Consider the following 18,494-nt stretch of genomic DNA (forward strand, 5'->3'; position numbering starts at 1 on the left):
TAGAAATAATTTTATTTAGTCCATCACTCATGTAAATACACAGAAATTATGAATGGATAGATACATATGTGTTTTTTACTAAGAATAAGCTGTTTGGTGCTCCATTCCTTTAGCACTTTCACTTCCAAATTTCATCACATTATCCAAAATTATTTAAGACAGGAATGAGAGATACAGGAAGGGATGTTTGTTCATTAAAGAGTTCTGCAAAGTGTGCCATACAGATCTACTCACACTGACACCAGCTGGCTGCTTTGATAACAGTAGAGTCTGTAAAATAGTCTAGACAGATGATGATTATGACGATGAAGATGACACAAGAAATTACAGCTTTTGCTATAACTGATTGTGAACAGAGAGTGATAACTGGTTTTCCTCTGCAAGCCGAGAATGTCTTGCACTATTCATTCATTCATTGGATTTCGCCAAACAAATCACACCAAACAGAATAAACATATAAAACATTGCATTTACAAATAACAATTAATGCGTTTACTTATATTAAATAAAATGAGTGCTCCAAATCTTTTGAGTTGTATACTGATTATTTGCAGTTCTACACTCATCAAATAATTGCGCTTAAATTTAAGACTTATGTATTGAAATTGCATATACAATTTCCCTCTGTTTGGATTACACAGACTTAAGATAAACTAATAAACTTAATACAACGCATATTTGTAAGTCATATATAAATGAAAAGAAAAAAACAAAAACAAAAAAACAAAAAAACAAAAAAACATTTCTGCACTAAAAAAACAAACAAACATGGGATAGGTATGACTATTAAATAATTGCATTACAGTATTTGATTTAAATTGTTTTATTTCAAATAGCTTAGCTCAGCATAAATCTGTTCATCATGGAAACAATTACATTTATTATATTAAAAAAGTGAGGACATGGTTAAAATATGGATAGCTATGAAACAAGCAAAATTCAGTTAGTTAAAATATGTGAGGTTAACACAAATTGGATTAATTGATAAATATATATGGTTATTCTGTATTTTTATAGTACAATTATGTAGTACTATAAAATGCATTAGTACTATTACAGAAATATTATTTCAGTTTCTTAATTTAAATATGACAGACAAATATGCTTCAGTGTCGTTTTAATATCCCTACACTATTCGTTTTGTTATATTTTAAATTAGTTTGAACCATTTTCAGTTTTTTTTATGTACATTTTTTTCATTATTGTTTTTTAGTTTAATAGTTTTAGTAAATTAAGTAAAAAAAAAATTGCTTTGGCAACTAGCTGAAATTTCAGTGAACATTTATTTTATTTCAAGTAACTTTTTTTAATGACAAAACTGTGTAATCCAAATGGATGTATGCTATTCAAATACATAAATCCTACATTTATTCCTTAATTATTATTATTATTTATTATTTTGAGTGTAGACTTCTGACTATGTCTACAAGTCTATTATTCAGTAAATGATATGATATACTCAGAATGAAAATGCTCAAGTAACAACCAGAAAGGACCAGTGTCTAGACAAAACAAATATGGAGCTTTGTTTCTTCAAGTTGATGTGCAACACAAGGCTTATGATATCATGAGCTTTAAAGCACAGTACCAAGATCTTGATTAATATATTATTGCATATTTGCATCAAAGGTCCTTTCCTGAGTCTGTAGACATTCCCCATAGATGTCCACATCTTCATTGGACGTGGTGTCTCCTTGCTCTTTATGTCCAGCCTCTTCATGCAGCATATTAAAAATGTCTAAAATCTACAGTACATCAAGTCTCCATGTACTGCTTTGGAGAGTGCATACAGAATAATGCACTACTTTCCCATAACAAACTACTGCTTGGAAAGCCCAGCTACTCAGACTTCAGTGGATATAAAGATGCAATGCCACAGCGCAGCTGCGGTCCGAGCTCCCATGTTATCATTCGGATGCCCTGGAGTGCCTTCGGAGCTATAAAGAAGGGCCCGTTCCCAGAAAAAGAACAACGGTGTGCATGATAAAGAAATCAAATGGAGACAGGGCACATAATGATCTTGTCCTCCAACATTACGCTGACAACCAGGAACACAAAGTAGAGCAGGAACATGAGGAAACCCAGCAGCTTGCTCATCTTCCACTTGCACACAGCGATGGAGATGATGACGAAGAGGAGCATGAGGAAGAGCAGAACGATGGCACAGAACAGGCCGTTGCTGCTCACGGCCACTGAAGTCAGGTCGTTCATGAGTGAAAAGAGTAGCCATGGAAATGGCAGGCTGGGGAACAGACACAGCGAGATGTTTTAGAAGTAGGTCGTCAATAACACGATGGTTATTGTGTTAATGATGAAGATCTCTCACCCTACAGTGATGTCAAATATGTTGGAGCCGACTGAGCTGGAGACAGCCATGTCGCCGAGACCCTTCCGGGCAACAATGACACTGGTGATGAGATCAGGAATGGAGGTACCAGCCGCTAGAATAGTCAAACCCATAATCTCCTCTGTGATTCCAATAGTCTCACCAACCTGTGGGAGAAATTTGCATTGGGGATTTAATGTGCTCTAAAATGTACTAAAATACCATGATAAAACAGTGTTGAACTTGGTGTTAGCTTCGGCTGTCATCAATGAACAGTAGGAAGGAGATCCTATTCATTTATTATGATTTTAGACCATTTTGGTGTGAACTATGTTTACCATGGTACATCTTTGTAAGGGCAAATTAACACTGCAAAAGTAGGCAGTAAACTTATTTTGCCTCCTAAGATCACAAAATCACATTCATACTTTGTCGAAGATGTAATCCAAGAAATCACTGTGATGAGCTTGGTTAAAAAAATGCATCCATGATGACGGAGGACGGATGAAGAGAGTGAAAAGTTATCTCATAAATATTTATTTATATACTTTAGTGACACTTATTTGTATTTTGAATTAGCTTTTATTTTAATATTTATAGTTTTCATTTTAATTGCAAGTTTTAGGCTATTTTTATGTGCTTTTGTATTTTTTATTTTAAATATCTACTTTTTTTTATTTCAGTTTTAGTTTTTTATAAAACAAAAACAAAACAAACAAAAAAAAGTCACGGCAAGTGACTAAGTTTACTTTACTTTTTTAAGTTTAGGCTTAGAATCTAAAATTTGTTCTATTTTATCTTTCAATTAACAATTAAATATTTAAATAGTTTTTTGGGGTTTACATAACAATAACAGCACTTATATACAGAAGAAAAAAATTATGTTGTAAATCTGCTGAATTTCTGACATGGTACGATAGACATGCAAATGTAATTTTATCCTGTACTGGTATGGTTTATCATGTCAAAATACCATGGCAGTACCTTTTTAAAAAGGGATTCACATACATTTTTCTTTGAACCCTATTATTGATTTAACCAATTAACCGATAATAAAAACTACAGCAGGTTTATCATCTGATCCAGTACAATCCAAAGGGTCAGATGTATTGTGGAAAACCTGAAACATCTGACTGCAATGGGTTTAGATGAGTTTCTACAGAGGGAGCTGATGCAGAGCTAAAGAACAGTTGCCTCTAAGGGAAAAGACAAGAATAGCTTATTGGCTTTGGGATTTGGCTGGTTGTGAATGTGCAGAGTTACAGATTTACAGCAGTGTTATAAGTAGAGATCAACCTTCACCTATGACTACCTCACACTGAAGAAAACACTCCTCTTTCTCTCGCAGTTCTTTGCGGGTTTTTTTTTGGACATACAGTATCAACTACAGTATACCTAATTTCAGAACAGAACAGTAAGATAAAAACGTTGATGAAAAAAATGCAATATAACAGAAAAGCGTGTGAAACTGGTGTGTGTGTGTGTGTGTGTGTGTGCTATTTGTGAAGATGAGGTACCTGATGAGCCCACCACACCATCAGGTAAGAGAAAACAGCAATCCAACTAATAGATCCCAAAAATGTTACCGGAAAGAACTTTTTTGATGACTGTGGAACAAGAGAGGATAGAGGGAATAATAAGGAACGGATATCATGCTATTCAAATATTAAAAAACACAAAACACTGTTTGTTTCAACAGCCTGAAACTGGGCTTTAAAAGACACTTTGTTCAAATTGTTCATTGCACAACATTGACACTGTTATTGAACTAACCTGAATTAACATTGAGTTAAATAACAGGCTGCTAATCACTGTATTGATCTTGTTTCAAAATGAACTAACTTGAGCTGAATAATTTCACTATTGTCTTGTTAGAGCTGATTTACAGTAAAGTTTGGATTTGTCTAATATTTGATGAAGTCAAACTACTTTGAAACAGTTTCTATTGTATAAAGTGCTTTACACAATTAAAGAAGACTTGACAATTCCACAAAATTGTGACAGTGGCAAGATCTGCATTAAATATGTCAGAAGTCAGTTTTACAAATGCAAGAAGAAAACTCAGTCGTACATCTCTACGGACATCCGGCAGTGACAGCCACAATGGAAAGACGATGGGAAAGATTAGGACGTATGTTGCTCGCTTCCTTGGTGTGTCCGGCCAAGCCAAGCTCAGAGGCTGGTCTTCATCGTCGTCCTCCTCAGCCTTTGAGATAAGAACCATAATAAAACGATGTGAGTCAGTTGCCAGTGATGTTTTAATATTTCCAATGTATTTGAATATATCAAGTTGATCTAGCTGTGTTGCAGCATCACCTCAGCTCCAGCACTGCCATTCATGGGTGGAGTGACTTCTACCTCCACATTAGTACTGTTGGGAAAATTCTTGTCAACTAAAAAAAAATAAAAAAAAATAAAACATATGCAATGATGTGATTTAAGCACTGAAATCCTCATAAAGCCCAGCACTATTATCGGATTTTAAATGCTTGTGATAAAAGTAAATAATAAGTGTTTATGTGGCTGTAGTAATTATAGACAGCAGGAAATATATATATGGCATCTCCAAAGAAAATCTTTGTCTTTATAATTATAATTTTTTATAATATAATTTTTATATTATAATTCCTTTTCAGCTGTTCAGCTTTTGCAAACAGTGTTGGAATGGAAAAGCCACTTTTCAGTGAATAAAAGACCAATCTTACAGCAGTTATCCCGATTTTGCACAGAAATATGTCACATTACAGAAGTAAAGTTGGTAAGGAATGCTGTTACACAAAATATCCAAACTTACCAACACCATTGGCCTCATCTTGTTCCTTTTTTCTAGCGATCTTGTGCAGAATCGATGCCTTTTCCTTGAACTTCCCTGGAATATTTAACATATTTTATTAATAAGACTTCACAAATCTATGAATTCTAACAAATCTGTCTATTAGCAAGTCAATGTGAGAGTATTTGTAAATTTGGAGTGTTTGTATTTGCATTACCATTACCGTCACTGAGAGGATCGAGTGTGTGGATCATTAGCTGGAAGATGCTGTTTCTCATGAGGGTGTTATGGAGGGAGGCGGAGCTTCCTCCTCTCTGGAGGCGGGGCTTAGCCTATGGGGAAAAAAGAAGAAATGAATTTTGATATATCATTACATATATTATGCTGATAAGAGAGCACTGAAGGTTCCTGATGATGCTTACCGAAAGTTTATTTTCGTCATCTGCTGCACTGATAACCTTGAGGGGGAAAAAAAGAGAAGCAAAACTCAGTGAATTCTATAAAAAGGAAATTACATTTAAATTACTGGGAAAAATAAAATAAAAATAAACAAATAAAAAAGCTTGGGATATTCTTAAAATTAACACAAACCTTAAAACAACTTCTAAAATGTTTAAAGAAGCTCAAAAAGTACAGGAAATTACAGCAACAACACATCTGATTACAAAACACAAATCAGTCACTTAATTCTATAGACGATGGATTTCACCTAGTGGTCAATAGAAAATACAGGCTGCAAGTTTCAAACCAAGTGGACAGTAACTGTTTTATCACAAATAAAGTGCCTGTTGAAGGATACACACACTTGATTCTCTAGATTCTGTTATGGCACGAAGGCTGCAATTATTATTATTTTTTTATTTAAAAAAAAATACAGTAATATTGTCAAATTGATTACAATAGCTGTTTTGTGTTTTAATATATTTTTATGTAATTTATTCCAGCAATAGCAAAGCTGAGTTATCAGTTTTCAGCATCATTACTCTAATATGCTGATTTGGTGCCCAAGAAACATTTCTTATTATTATCAATGCAGAAAAATAATTGAAATAGAAATATTTTGTAACATTATGAATGTATTTACAGTCACTCTTGATGAATTTAATGTGAATTTGCTTAATATACATTTTTGTCTTTTTTATGTGTAGACACACACTGGGAGTTTAACAAAGACAAGGGGATTTTCAAGGCCAGCTTTAAAAAAGATCAGCTCAATCTGTCCCCAACATACAGGTAACCAAGAACATGTTAAGCTGTTACACAGCACAGCTAAGGCCTACAGTAGTTCTGGTCTGCTGCTTCTACATGGCTCTAAATAGCACTTCTTAAGTACTGTATAGAAAAGCCAATCATAGAATTTTGACCCACCTTCCAAATACCATCAATTACAGTTTCTAAGAAACCACTGAAGGTAAAAGATGAAATCATTCCTTACAAAATCTGCCCTACAAATCTTTGCCCTACAAGTCTGTATGCAAGGTGTTAAACAAAACTGTTGAACTAAAACTTACGAGGAAAGGTGAAACCATTATGATCTGAATCCATCATTAATTTTTACAATTAATATACATTTTTAAAGCAAAACAAAATTATATTTTTTGAATAATTACAACAATATGATTCTATTATTATAAATAAAATGATATTGTCGAAATTTTATTCCTGTAGTTGTGGTGTGGACTTCACTATTGTCTTACAGTTTTGAAAATGAAATAGTTACCGAAACTACTATAAAGGGAAAAGGCTATTTTAATAATTGCAACAAATAATTGCAAAGAAATGACAATAACACTGAAACAAATGTGAAATTTTCAGGCAGAAAGACTTAAATAGTGTTCCAATACTCTTGTTTTATTAATCTTTGAAAAACCATTTCTTATTGTTACATTTTACTACCATCATTGGCGTTTTAATGCAGATGCAATATAGAACTCATTAAATGAAAATAATGTGAACATCCTTTAAACATTAAGCACCAAACGGTCAAAAATTGGACTCAGTGAGACTAAACCCAAGACCTTAAAACCAGACTTTCAAAGTCTAAATCAAATCTAAATCAAGATCAGTTAAACTACAAGTGTTTAAAGCAAATAGTTAAAGAGCTAAAAGAACTGAGGTGATGCCATTTTTAACTGCATTTATTTGAGAGAGTAGGACAGGTATTGCAGGGACTGTCCCCTTTGGAGCTTCCCATTCATCCATCTTTTGCCACACTTTTTGTCAATCACTTGAACCACAAGTCAATCTGGAGTTGCAGGTAAATTACAATACTGATGGGCTTATGGCACCACACCACTTGGCTAGCAACTAGTCCATTTCATGCTTTTAAGAGCCCTCCACAAAAGATTTGGCTGACTAGTAAAGCATCTACCATAATATAATGAAATGTTAGCTATATACAGTATATGTAAAATATAGAATATCCTCCTCAAGGGCACACTGGTGATTTGAACCTGGCATTGATCATTTGAGTTATCAGAAGAGATATTTTAGCACTAACCAAGACCATAAACTCAAGCCAAAAGACCCATAAAAAGATTGGGTGCGGGACTAGGACCGATTTTGTTTTGACCTTCCGTTGTCTGGACTCTGGAGAACTACCATATGTGTTGCATAAAAAATATTAATAATAATTTATTACAGATGTTTCACCAGGCATGCACACACTACTCAATTGTTTAAAATCTAACCTATCAACATCATGTGAAAATATTAGAAAATAAACAACTGACCTTGTGACTCTTAACCTTAAATTCTACACTTTTTGCATGACTAAGAATTGATTGTGGGGGGAGGATGGAAACTACAGAAATGTTTCCAGCAGTGCAAAGTCAGAGCATATTTACCAAATCTTATATGACTTTGTCATTTTGTTTGATTTGTTTCCTTAAACAAGACAGATGTTGAAAAGTAAGTCATGGGGATCAAGGGCAGTCTTGCTAGAGAGCAGCTAATGAACTTTGTAGACTAATAGTTTAGCAATTAGTTGGACCAATTAGCATGCTGGATCCTCACAATGACACAATTACAGTACTAACTATAGAATGCAAAGATAATGGACATACAGGAACTTCTTCACTGTGAAATGACTAATTAATTTTTAAGGGAAAAGTTTAGTATATTAATTAATTTGTTATTTTTAAGCAATGATGCTAAATTCGGACTTTTGCATCATTGGTAAAAAATTTAAATTAATTAACATTATAGGCTTTTCCAGTAGCAGCAAACTAAATTGGTCTATGGTATATCAATCAGTATTAAATTAGATAAATAGAGTCACAAAAGCATTGAGATACTAATGTGATACATTATGATACTAATGAAGATAATTCAGCATGATGTTACAGAGACTGATGATGCTTTCTTTTAAATGAATCCAGCAAAATATCCAATTGAACATTAAGCTGTGTATTTGAATGTATTTGAACACCATCCATGCAAAACACAGACAGATAGACAGACAGGCAAGTTTAAAATAAAACTAGTCATAAATCCTGTGTACATCATTCAGGTTTAATCATGTGGGTCATCTGGGAACTTGAATTGCCTCTACAGTGTGTCTTAGCAAGGGTCCTGTAGTTAACCAGAACGCAGGCAAATACACTTAAGAGGCTTAAGGTGACAGGTTTAGATACAGAGACAATTTTAGAGACAGAGGCATTTAAGGGTTCACAAATTAACTCACACAACACATGACACCAGGTTCTCACACTCTCACCTATTTACTTTTAATAAATATCCTTTGAAATATACCACCAAAGATGTATATATTACTAACTAGAAAGTCTAAGTTTCTTAATTCAGTTACTTTTAATAGGTGGGATATTATTATTATTATTTTTTATAATCCATTTTACTTTGATATACATCACAATACAGAAGAAAAGATCTTTAGTAAGTAAACTTAAGAGTCTAGTTCATCTTCCAAGTATTTCTTAAGGGAATTTCTTCAGTTTCCTTCAGAAACTGTTTTTATTATGTACACCAGTATGACATAAGTACTAGGAACTTAAAGTATTTATATTTATTTATGCATTTAGCAGACACTTTTATCCAAAGCGACTTACAGTGCATTCAGGCTAACATCTGTTCCCTGGGAATCGAACCCACAACCTTGCGCTGCTAACGCAATGCTCTACCACTTGAGCCACAGGAACAATAAAATATAAAAGGTATATTACAGATGAACATCTGCTTTATCACTTAAAAGTCATTTCCAAATTTGCTGTTTACTATCCAAAGCGAGCAGCACTGAGTAATTTATAATTCAAAAAGTGTCAGAGGAAAGTCTCTATTGCTGGACAGATAGTGAAAAGTATTGTTGAAATGTTCAATATTCCCTCAAAAGTCTACTTCAGAAGGCAGGTCACTTCCCTAAGCACTAAGAGCCTTTTTTGGTTGGCGTCACCCCTTCTAAGCAGTTGATTTGGGATTACAAAGGATTTCAGGTTAGGAGTCATAAACCGTAAGCAGAAATAAAGTTATCCACCATGTTTCTGAACTCTACATTAAACACTAAATGACACAAAGATCTTACTGTGGAAATGTATCTGACAACGTGATTAAAAAAACCTGAAGAATTTCCCACAATACTCTATATTTGAGTACAGGTTTAAAAAGAACAGGACACCTGTCTATACTTAGCAGCACTAAAAGGATCACATCTTATTGGATTAGCCCGAGCTTCGGCTAAAGGAGCAAAGAGCACATGTACCAACCTCCCAACACCAACCCCTGTCTCTACCCCTATTCATTTCAATTTAAGAAGTCTCTCTCTATACCAAGCCATTTTTTATTTTAATCCAGAATGGTGACAATCCAATGTAATGTGCTCTATAATATCTTCTCCTACACCCATTTGTTTGCATGAAAAGGAGATCTATTTAGTTGTGTTAAATCAATTCTGAATGAAACGTGGGACATTTACAAAATATTGAAGATTTTTACAAGCTATCTGGAATCATATTTCCCAATGTACTGAGGTGACAATCCAAAAAAGCAGTCTAACAGCAAAGAGCAATCTAAGACTAATGAATGCGGGTTTAAATAGGTAACATGCTAGTAATGGTTCTCAAAAGTAATGTACATGCCCCTGGTGCATCAATAAGAAGTCATCAAAACAGCATGGTCCACTGATTCACCTGTGTTACAGGACAAACTGCAAAAAACAAATCCGTCTCCAGCTGTCTGAATGGAACACAGGAGGTTGGACAGATTTAACTGGCTTCATATGGGCCTCTTAAAATATCAACAATACATAATACCACTAAACCGATACCCAATTGAGACACTTTTGGGCAGTGAAGTCATGCTTAAAAATGTCAAAATTTCGCTTCTGCAAACAATTTTATTTTTATTTTTTTAGCTTTCAACCAATTGGACCCAAGCTCATTTTATTAATGTCTGAAAACCAGTAAGTGTCTGAATACTTATTTTCCTCGTATCTGATTAGCACAAGTGTCTTTTTGAAAAGTTTGAATGAAAAGTGTGCCACTTGGTTTGATGTTTTGTCAAATTGTATCCAGTGCAGTGCCATTCATACATGTGCTAATTTGTCTAAATAAATTTTGGGGGTCACTGTAAGTTTTCATCAAAGAATTATAATAAATAAATTATGAGATAACTGAGAGATGATGGAAATATAAAACTCATATGATGCAAATACTGTACAGTTATGTTCTTTGTGCCTGTCAGATCTATGCTTATGAATAACGCTTTGTTTGATAGAGAAATAACTTCTAAAATGTTCACACAGTTGTTGTTTTTGGTGTTTGTCCTATAATGGACACACACACACACATTAAACAGTTAAGTGAACAGTTATTATGGATCTCTAGAATCCAACATTTTTTAGCACTTCCTAATCCTAATCAGTATTTTTATTTCTTCCCCCAGTACAAATACCTAAACATCTCTACAACAAGATGGCAAAACTGGAATTAATATATTTTATTTTTCTTTCCAAACAAAATTGTGTTTTAAAAGTTAATGTAACAAAATTTAGTAAGGCTTATGCTTAAAACCATCAAATTATCATTTAAATATATATTTATGCGGTTTTGCTTCTAAACTGCATTTATTTTAAATGTTTTACAATCGGAAACGAGACAAAATTCATGGCTAAGACTCACAAATGAACATTTTAATAGGAACCCCGGGTATTAAGATTTGTATGGCTTAATATAACGTAAATGATGCCTCTTCCTGAAATATGAAGTAGAAAACCCATGAAACATTTACGTTATTTAAAAAAAATTCTTCTTAGTCTTATAATAGACTTCAATGGTGGCCAATGGGTTGAAGGTCCTAATGAGATGTTTTTCACCCTACCTTATCTTTTTGAACCGGAGTACACAGACGAAGAGCTAACCGTGTGTTACCTTTCCAATGTGATTATGTCATGCATTACACACATCACGGAGCTAGTGTAATCTTATAAGATTAGCATTTGTGGTTAAACAGTATACATTTTTTTTTTTTGAAAATGACCGATTGTTTCACTAGATAAGACCCTTATTCCTTGGCTGGGATTGTGTAGAGCCCTATGAAGCTGTACTGAAACTGCACTTTGGACCTTCAACCCATTGGCCACCATTTAAGTGCATTAATGTTTTCCTCAAAAAACAATTTTTTTTGTAAATGAAAACAGTAAGACATAAACCTTCTATGATAGGGGTGAATAAATTATCAGGAATTTTCTATTCTGGAAGTGAACTAAACCTTTAAGCCACACAAACCTTAAAACCCAGGGTTCCCTTTAAAAACTAAAAGCTAACTGTGCCAGGAAAAGACAAAAATAGATATCTGTCCCTCTTGAGATGTCTGGTCGCTGAAAGATAGATTTCAGCAAAAAGATAAGTAAAAGATTTGAACAGCTTTCTTCCTTTACATCCTCATTTTTCTACTTTTGCTGTCTCTTTCTGTTGTCCGTCTTTGTCTGTACCACAGGGGTTCTAGTCTTACTCAGCTGATTGTGTACTCAGAGCAGTTTTTTCTGCTCTATCCAGGTGACACCTGATATAATGCCTAATCCAGCTCAGAGAGGTGATAAAACTGTCTGTGTTCTTTCAATCGGGAACGCTGATTCTTAGCCAACAGTTGGGTTCCGCTTCCACTGCTGATGCAATCAGTTATAAGTGCTCAAGACCACTAAAAATTCCCAAAATGCACAATATAAAACCGATGGGCCTCAGCTGCTCACTATGTTCGCATACCAGAAATGTCGCCATGTCTTTTTAAGTCATCAGACATTGAGTGCAAATGTAAATTCACCTAATTTTCACTCTTTTTAGTCTATATACTTCATGTGAATGAAAAAATTTAACTGGGAGTGTTGTGTTGACACTACATATTAATTGTTTGTGCATTTGAAATTAATCTAGTATTCATATTGAATATTATTTACTACTACTTCTATTAATAGTAATAAATATATTATATCAATGTATAGATCATATTAATTATTTTATAAAGTACATCCTGCAGCACTCTTGGAAATATGTTGAGGGCCTCCTGGTTGAAACCACTGTGATATACTGATTTCTATCAGGAATGGAAGGAGGAAGCATGAAGGAGAATTCCACCTTTGACCTGGGAAGCAGATAGCTCATCTGGAACAATGCGACTCACCTTAGGAGGAGCTTCAATGTCGTCCACTTGATTCCTGAGTAATTTTGTCTTGATTATAGTCTCTACAGTCGCATTGTACTTCATGAACGTGACATAGCTAGCGTAACAGAGTAACAGTCCAATGCTCTCAACATAAGTAATGTAGTTATCCAGGAAGAAAACGATAAGCATAATTAGTCCAATGATATAAAAGGTGACGTCTCTGAACAGAGGCCACCAGGTGAGGTGGAGAATCTCACGTGAAAAGAGAGCACACATCCCGATCACAAACAAGATGTTGAAGACAGCAGAACCCACGATGGTCCCGATGCCCACATTGCTGTGCGAGATGAACACACCGATCACAGAGGTGAAGAGCTCGGGGGCAGAGCCTCCAGCAGCCATGAAGGTGGCGCCCGCTACATCATCCGAGATCTGCAGTTTTTCTGTGATCACGGTGAGGGCGGGGACGAAAAACTCATCACAGACGATAGCGAGGGCAATGAACATGTACATCATGCCGAACATATGCAGCACAACTGCACCTTGCCTCCTCTCCTCCAGCGTGAACAGATCCTCGGGATAATCTCCCTGGTTGTGCTCTACGGACGAGGCCATAGCGATGGGCATATCTGCCGAAACATTGCTCTCTTCGTGAGAAGATAGGACAGTTCTGTGTGGCACTGGTTCTGCAAGTCCCTCGTGGTTGGTGAGAGAAGTGAGTGGCGTCCATCTTGGGAATGGGCCCAAAGTGAAGGTAAAGGCACTCCAAGACATGAACAATGTGAGGGCAGAGATGCTCAGGATAAAACCAAAAATCCGTGAAGGACGTAGTTTCCTCCTGACATGCTGCAGTCGGTGACGCTTGCTGCTGTTCTGCTCCAAACGGGTGTAATCGGACCCCAATTTGATGCTGGGGAATACGTGATCCATGTTTGATGGGCAGCTTGGGGGTCTGGTGGTCGGAAATCTATGGAGCCCCGGGCATGGTTACAGGCCAACTCTACTTAAACCTGACAGGAACAATGTACTCCCCGATTCCTCGCAGGGTCCAGAGTCTCTAAAGGCTTCCTCATAATAATCACTGAAACACAACATAGAAAAGTGAGAGTGAGAAATAGTTTCGAATTCTCTGGATCAGAATATATTTGCCTTTTAAAATTCTGTTGTGCCTTACAAATTTTGGATTAAAAGAAACATAACTGAGAAAAATGACAAAATATCACATTTCAGTATGGCTAAATGGCATGAATAATCGTTTTATTTTTTTATCCTACTTCATGTAAGTAGGATTAACATAACAGATGCTTTCCTCAGCCAATCCAGTAGCTGACTGTCAGTCAGCTTGCTGCAACCTGATCCCACACCTGTTCCTTACGGCTGGTGATTGTTGATTTAAAGCAGCACTGCTGACTTCTGCTTAATGCTATCATTAAAGAGATAGTTCAACCAAAAATGATAATTCTGTTTTCATGGTGTTCCAAACCTTTCTTTTTTCTGCTAATATATATATATATATATATATATATATATATATATATATATATATATATATATATATATATATATATATATATATATATAAATATATATATATATGTTGGTAACCAAACAATTTTAGAAAATAAATAAACAATTTAAAATAAAAATATAAAATGTAATAATTATTATTATTCTTTCCTTTATTATAAATGAATTATACAATTAATAATAATGATATTAATTATAATAATAATGTCTATGATTAAAACAAACATTTTAACATTGAATTCACATACAGTCATTGTGCGGAAGACATTTTACCCAGCAGAACTTATCACTTTAGCAAACACTCTCCGTCATTATGACTACCGGTTCACTAATCGGTGATTAGGTCATGATTAATCTGAAAAGTTAAGGGCAATGACAGATGCTGTGATTTTGGATGGCACACATAACATGCTCTCCTTTCCAGCTTAATAGTGTCATTGAGCTGGAGGTCTAAGCAGTGTGACAACTGGACTGTGTTACCAAAGCAACAGAGGAGCTTAAAGGGATAGTTCACCTTGAGTTGCTGGTCCCCATTGACTTTTTTTTTCATAATATGGAAGTCAATGGGGACCAGCAACGGACTCTTCTCACTTCACTTCTATCTTATATACTGTAACTTCTAATGTGGTTCTAATGTGGTTATGGCTTCTGCAGATTTGGGGATAGATCATCTTAACCTTCCTTTAGTTTTATAGTTAAAAAAAGAATCTGGGATTTTGCTTTCGACAGTGCAGTTGTTAGCTATCCCATCAGATCTGACCTGTAAAGTGACTTAAGTTGGTGATTTAGTCATATCTGTCTTGAATTAAACCTGTTCAGTCATATTAGTCTCAAATAAAACTAATAAATCTAGATGTTATCATTTTGTAATGTGAATAAACGTTAAAAACTACCTAACAGGATAAATATTTATTTGGACTAAACATAACATCTTTTTAGATCACTGATGCATCAAATCATATTAGACACCTCACAACATAAAGTTATCATTCTCTCAACAAGTAACCATTTGATCCTAAAAGAGAATTTCACACATGATTACCAATCTACAATAGCCTAAACCACTGAATGATATGATAGAATAAAGTGAGTTAAAGTTATCATTTCTAACAACTGGGCTCCGTAGTGTACAATAGCCCAATATCTAAATATAACTGACCGGTTCCATAAGATGACCAAGTGCACAGCTCTAAAGAGAGCCAGATTTGTTCTGATCTGGCATGTATAGGTTTTAGGAGGACATGTGCTAAAGTGTCTAAACCAATACATAATCACTGTAATCTGGCAGACATCTTACACAATCCATACAATCACAGTAATGATACAGGAATAATTCATTCACACATATCATTATATTAAACCACTAATCTATGGGTGTTGCATTGCTTAATTCTCATATAAAACATTAAAATGTCCATGACAAAATACATTTATTATTTAGAAATAATCAAATTAAGCCATTTTCAACCAAATAATATAGTTCTGTAGAAAGACTGACGTCTTTAAATGCTATGGCAAGCAATATGTGCTTACTGTATTGGCTATATAATATTGGCTATTATATGGTTCCAAACATGGCCCATCCAATCAGAATTTACAGTCAAAACTAACTAAATAAATATTTTAACATCAAAAATGTATGCATGGTATTTGTGCTTATATTTATTTATATCCATATAATGTATTGCATAGACCTTGAATATCTGTATACTGTATATACCGAAACTGTTTTTTTTTTTATATATTTACATTTTTTAAACTCCTGGCTTCTTCCTCTGAAGAGTCCATCTGTCAAAGATTTAATCGGATCTATAGGCCACTGTTATCCTGATTTACACGGCCTTTACTTTTACCCCGACTCACAGTATATCTCAGCACATATACTGTATCACACACACTGAAATATATTTATTACCAGTGATCACATCTGCATGATAGGAACATTTAGAAATCAGTAACCAGTTGAATGCACATGTATAGTAAATGAACACCATTTGCAACGGTCACCTTGATTTTAAGATAATTTTTTTAGAAGTTGAAATGGATAAATAATTACTTTTTAATAGATTCACCTTATGGCTTTCTTTGAATTGCATGAGATTTGGCTTATATATCTAATACACTTACATAAAAATGATTTATCAATAAATACTAAAAATATAAACCCAAGAAAACACACAGAATGCCAGAATATGCTACAGAATAAATGAATTTACCTTTGCATCTGGTAGTTTACTGTGGATGGTGAATCCTCCAGATGAATCCCACAGACTTATGGACACCAAGCACTTGCTGTTTCACTGTCATAGATCAAGAATGCTTCTACTGCTGACACAGGTTAAAGGGGAGGTCTGATCTTTCCTCCCTCCCCCGTCTCACTCTCTCCTTCCTTGCCCCATCCCTTATCCACTTGTTCTGCCCTTGACAAGTTGGGTACAGTACACAACCTGCAATAGTGTAATGAATACATAATGCGTCAATGCGTTTTTGTTTTTAATCGTGACCAAGATTTTATGTTCAAATTTATATTAATGTATACAGGAAACTGTACCTGGTCACACAAGTTAAAACAATTTTACTGACCTTTTTGTCTTCACTAGTCACATTTTTTAATTACTGATAATAAAGTATTTGAAAGACCAAATGTATCATGTGTTCTCACTTAATATGAGGTTGATAAAATGGCATGCGTTTAATTTCTATAACATTTAGCAGAATCTTTGTAAAGTAATTAATAAAGTAATTTCTGAAAATAATTGAATGTCAACTACTCGTATTCCACTTGAAAAAGACACTTTATGCTCTGATTGAACACAAACATGATTATTAAATAATGTATCGTTATTTCAGAATGAGTATGCTAGAGAGGGTTGAACACACTAAAAAATTTGGGGAAAAAAACAAAACAAAATAAAATCACATATTTTCCCATACTAATATATTTTAGAATCTCATCACATCAGGTTTGAAGGGAGATCATCCCACTCTTGCAGGACCTAAAGCTGCCATCCAGCCCCATAGATTGAAAACATAGATTAATGCATCTTTGTGAAGAGAAGATTAGGCCCGTAAGGCCACAGCTTTCGCTGGGCTTTAAATAGCATGTGAGCGCAGCATGCTGGATGCAGCTGAACCTGACCCTGCCCTGCATAGAGGACATTTCAGCTTAACTATTGCCTAATTCCACCTCCAATCAACCACACAATCTTCCAGGAAATGGGCCAGAAGTCTGGTACTTGCACTTCTGTGGAAAATCATGTAGAGTGTGCAAACACATCTGACCCGAGGCTAACTGTGCTCTGCAGGGTGAAAGATCCTCCTCCTGCGGTTCTTGATGCTCTGGAGAACCATACGGCACTATAATGACACTACTGTTACATTTAGTCATTGTATTGGGATGGTACTGTATATAAACAAAACTTTAATATATTATTCTTATTTAACTACAAATATTTGTTTAATACTTCAATTCATCATTATTATAACACTAGTCGATCTCACAGTTGTCTTTTTAGTAACCATGGCCAATATTCATATACACAGTGTTATCTATGCAAAGACACACATGAAATAGGATTACTCTTAATAAACAAACTAATTATTAGTACTTTAAAAATAAGTGCCAAAACAGTTTTCTTGGCTTACCCTGATTCAATACGGAAAACCAACTCATATTTGAGCTGTCTAGTCGAGTTTGATGTGAAATTTTGTGTTTATGTCACTCGTCCAATTGTGTTTGCGTCATGTCTGTAAGTGAAGAAAAAGGCCTGGTTGCTTCATCAGCAAAAACGCTGCTTACTCGTGACATAATTTTTCTTATACTCTATGTAAGACTTTCTTATTACTGTTATTGGGTTTTGTTAAATGAAAGATCTGCTCTGATATCATAAGTATAACGCAAATCAGATTAATTCGAGCAGAAGAGCAGTACACCCTCCATTAACCACAGATGTATTTTTAATAAGATAAAACTAGGGCATGCTTTATTATGAATGTATATGTATGTGTATATATATATATATATATATATATATATATATATATATATATATATATATATATATATATATATATATATATATATATATATATATTTATATATACATACATACACATTCATAATAAAGAAAACACAGAAATTCTAGGACTTTTTACATTATATATTTACATTAATGCATTTAGCAGACGCTTTTATTCAAAGGGACTTATCCTGAATGCATAAAAGTGCATTGAGGATATACTTTTTTTTATTTGTTT

General features: G+C 34.5%; 1 protein-coding gene across 2 annotated transcripts; it reads right to left on the reverse strand.

Moving 5' to 3' along the window:
• Positions 1-1,379: 1,379 nt before the first annotated feature.
• Positions 1,380-16,643, reverse strand: LOC113051310 (sodium/potassium/calcium exchanger 2-like). Of its 2 annotated transcripts, none has more exons than XM_026214925.1 (10): positions 16,454-16,643; positions 12,729-13,791; positions 5,522-5,557; positions 5,317-5,431; positions 5,121-5,195; positions 4,643-4,719; positions 4,398-4,532; positions 3,844-3,933; positions 2,327-2,493; positions 1,380-2,242 (listed from the first exon to the last, which is right to left on the reverse strand). In XM_026214925.1, the coding sequence occupies exons 2-10, from the start codon at positions 13,638-13,640 to the stop codon at positions 1,993-1,995; spliced, it is 1,857 nt and encodes a 618-aa protein (XP_026070710.1). In that variant the 5' UTR covers positions 13,641-13,791; positions 16,454-16,643; the 3' UTR covers positions 1,380-1,992. The 2 variants fall into 2 exon arrangements, with proteins under 2 accessions (XP_026070710.1, XP_026070711.1); XM_026214926.1 differs by having other exon boundaries at positions 5,323-5,431; positions 16,454-16,642.
• Between the last annotated feature and the right edge of the window lie 1,851 nt (positions 16,644-18,494).

This window comes from Carassius auratus, chromosome 32 (assembly GCF_003368295.1).
Source record: "Carassius auratus strain Wakin chromosome 32, ASM336829v1, whole genome shotgun sequence".
NCBI classification, from domain to species: Eukaryota; Metazoa; Chordata; class Actinopteri; order Cypriniformes; family Cyprinidae; genus Carassius; species Carassius auratus.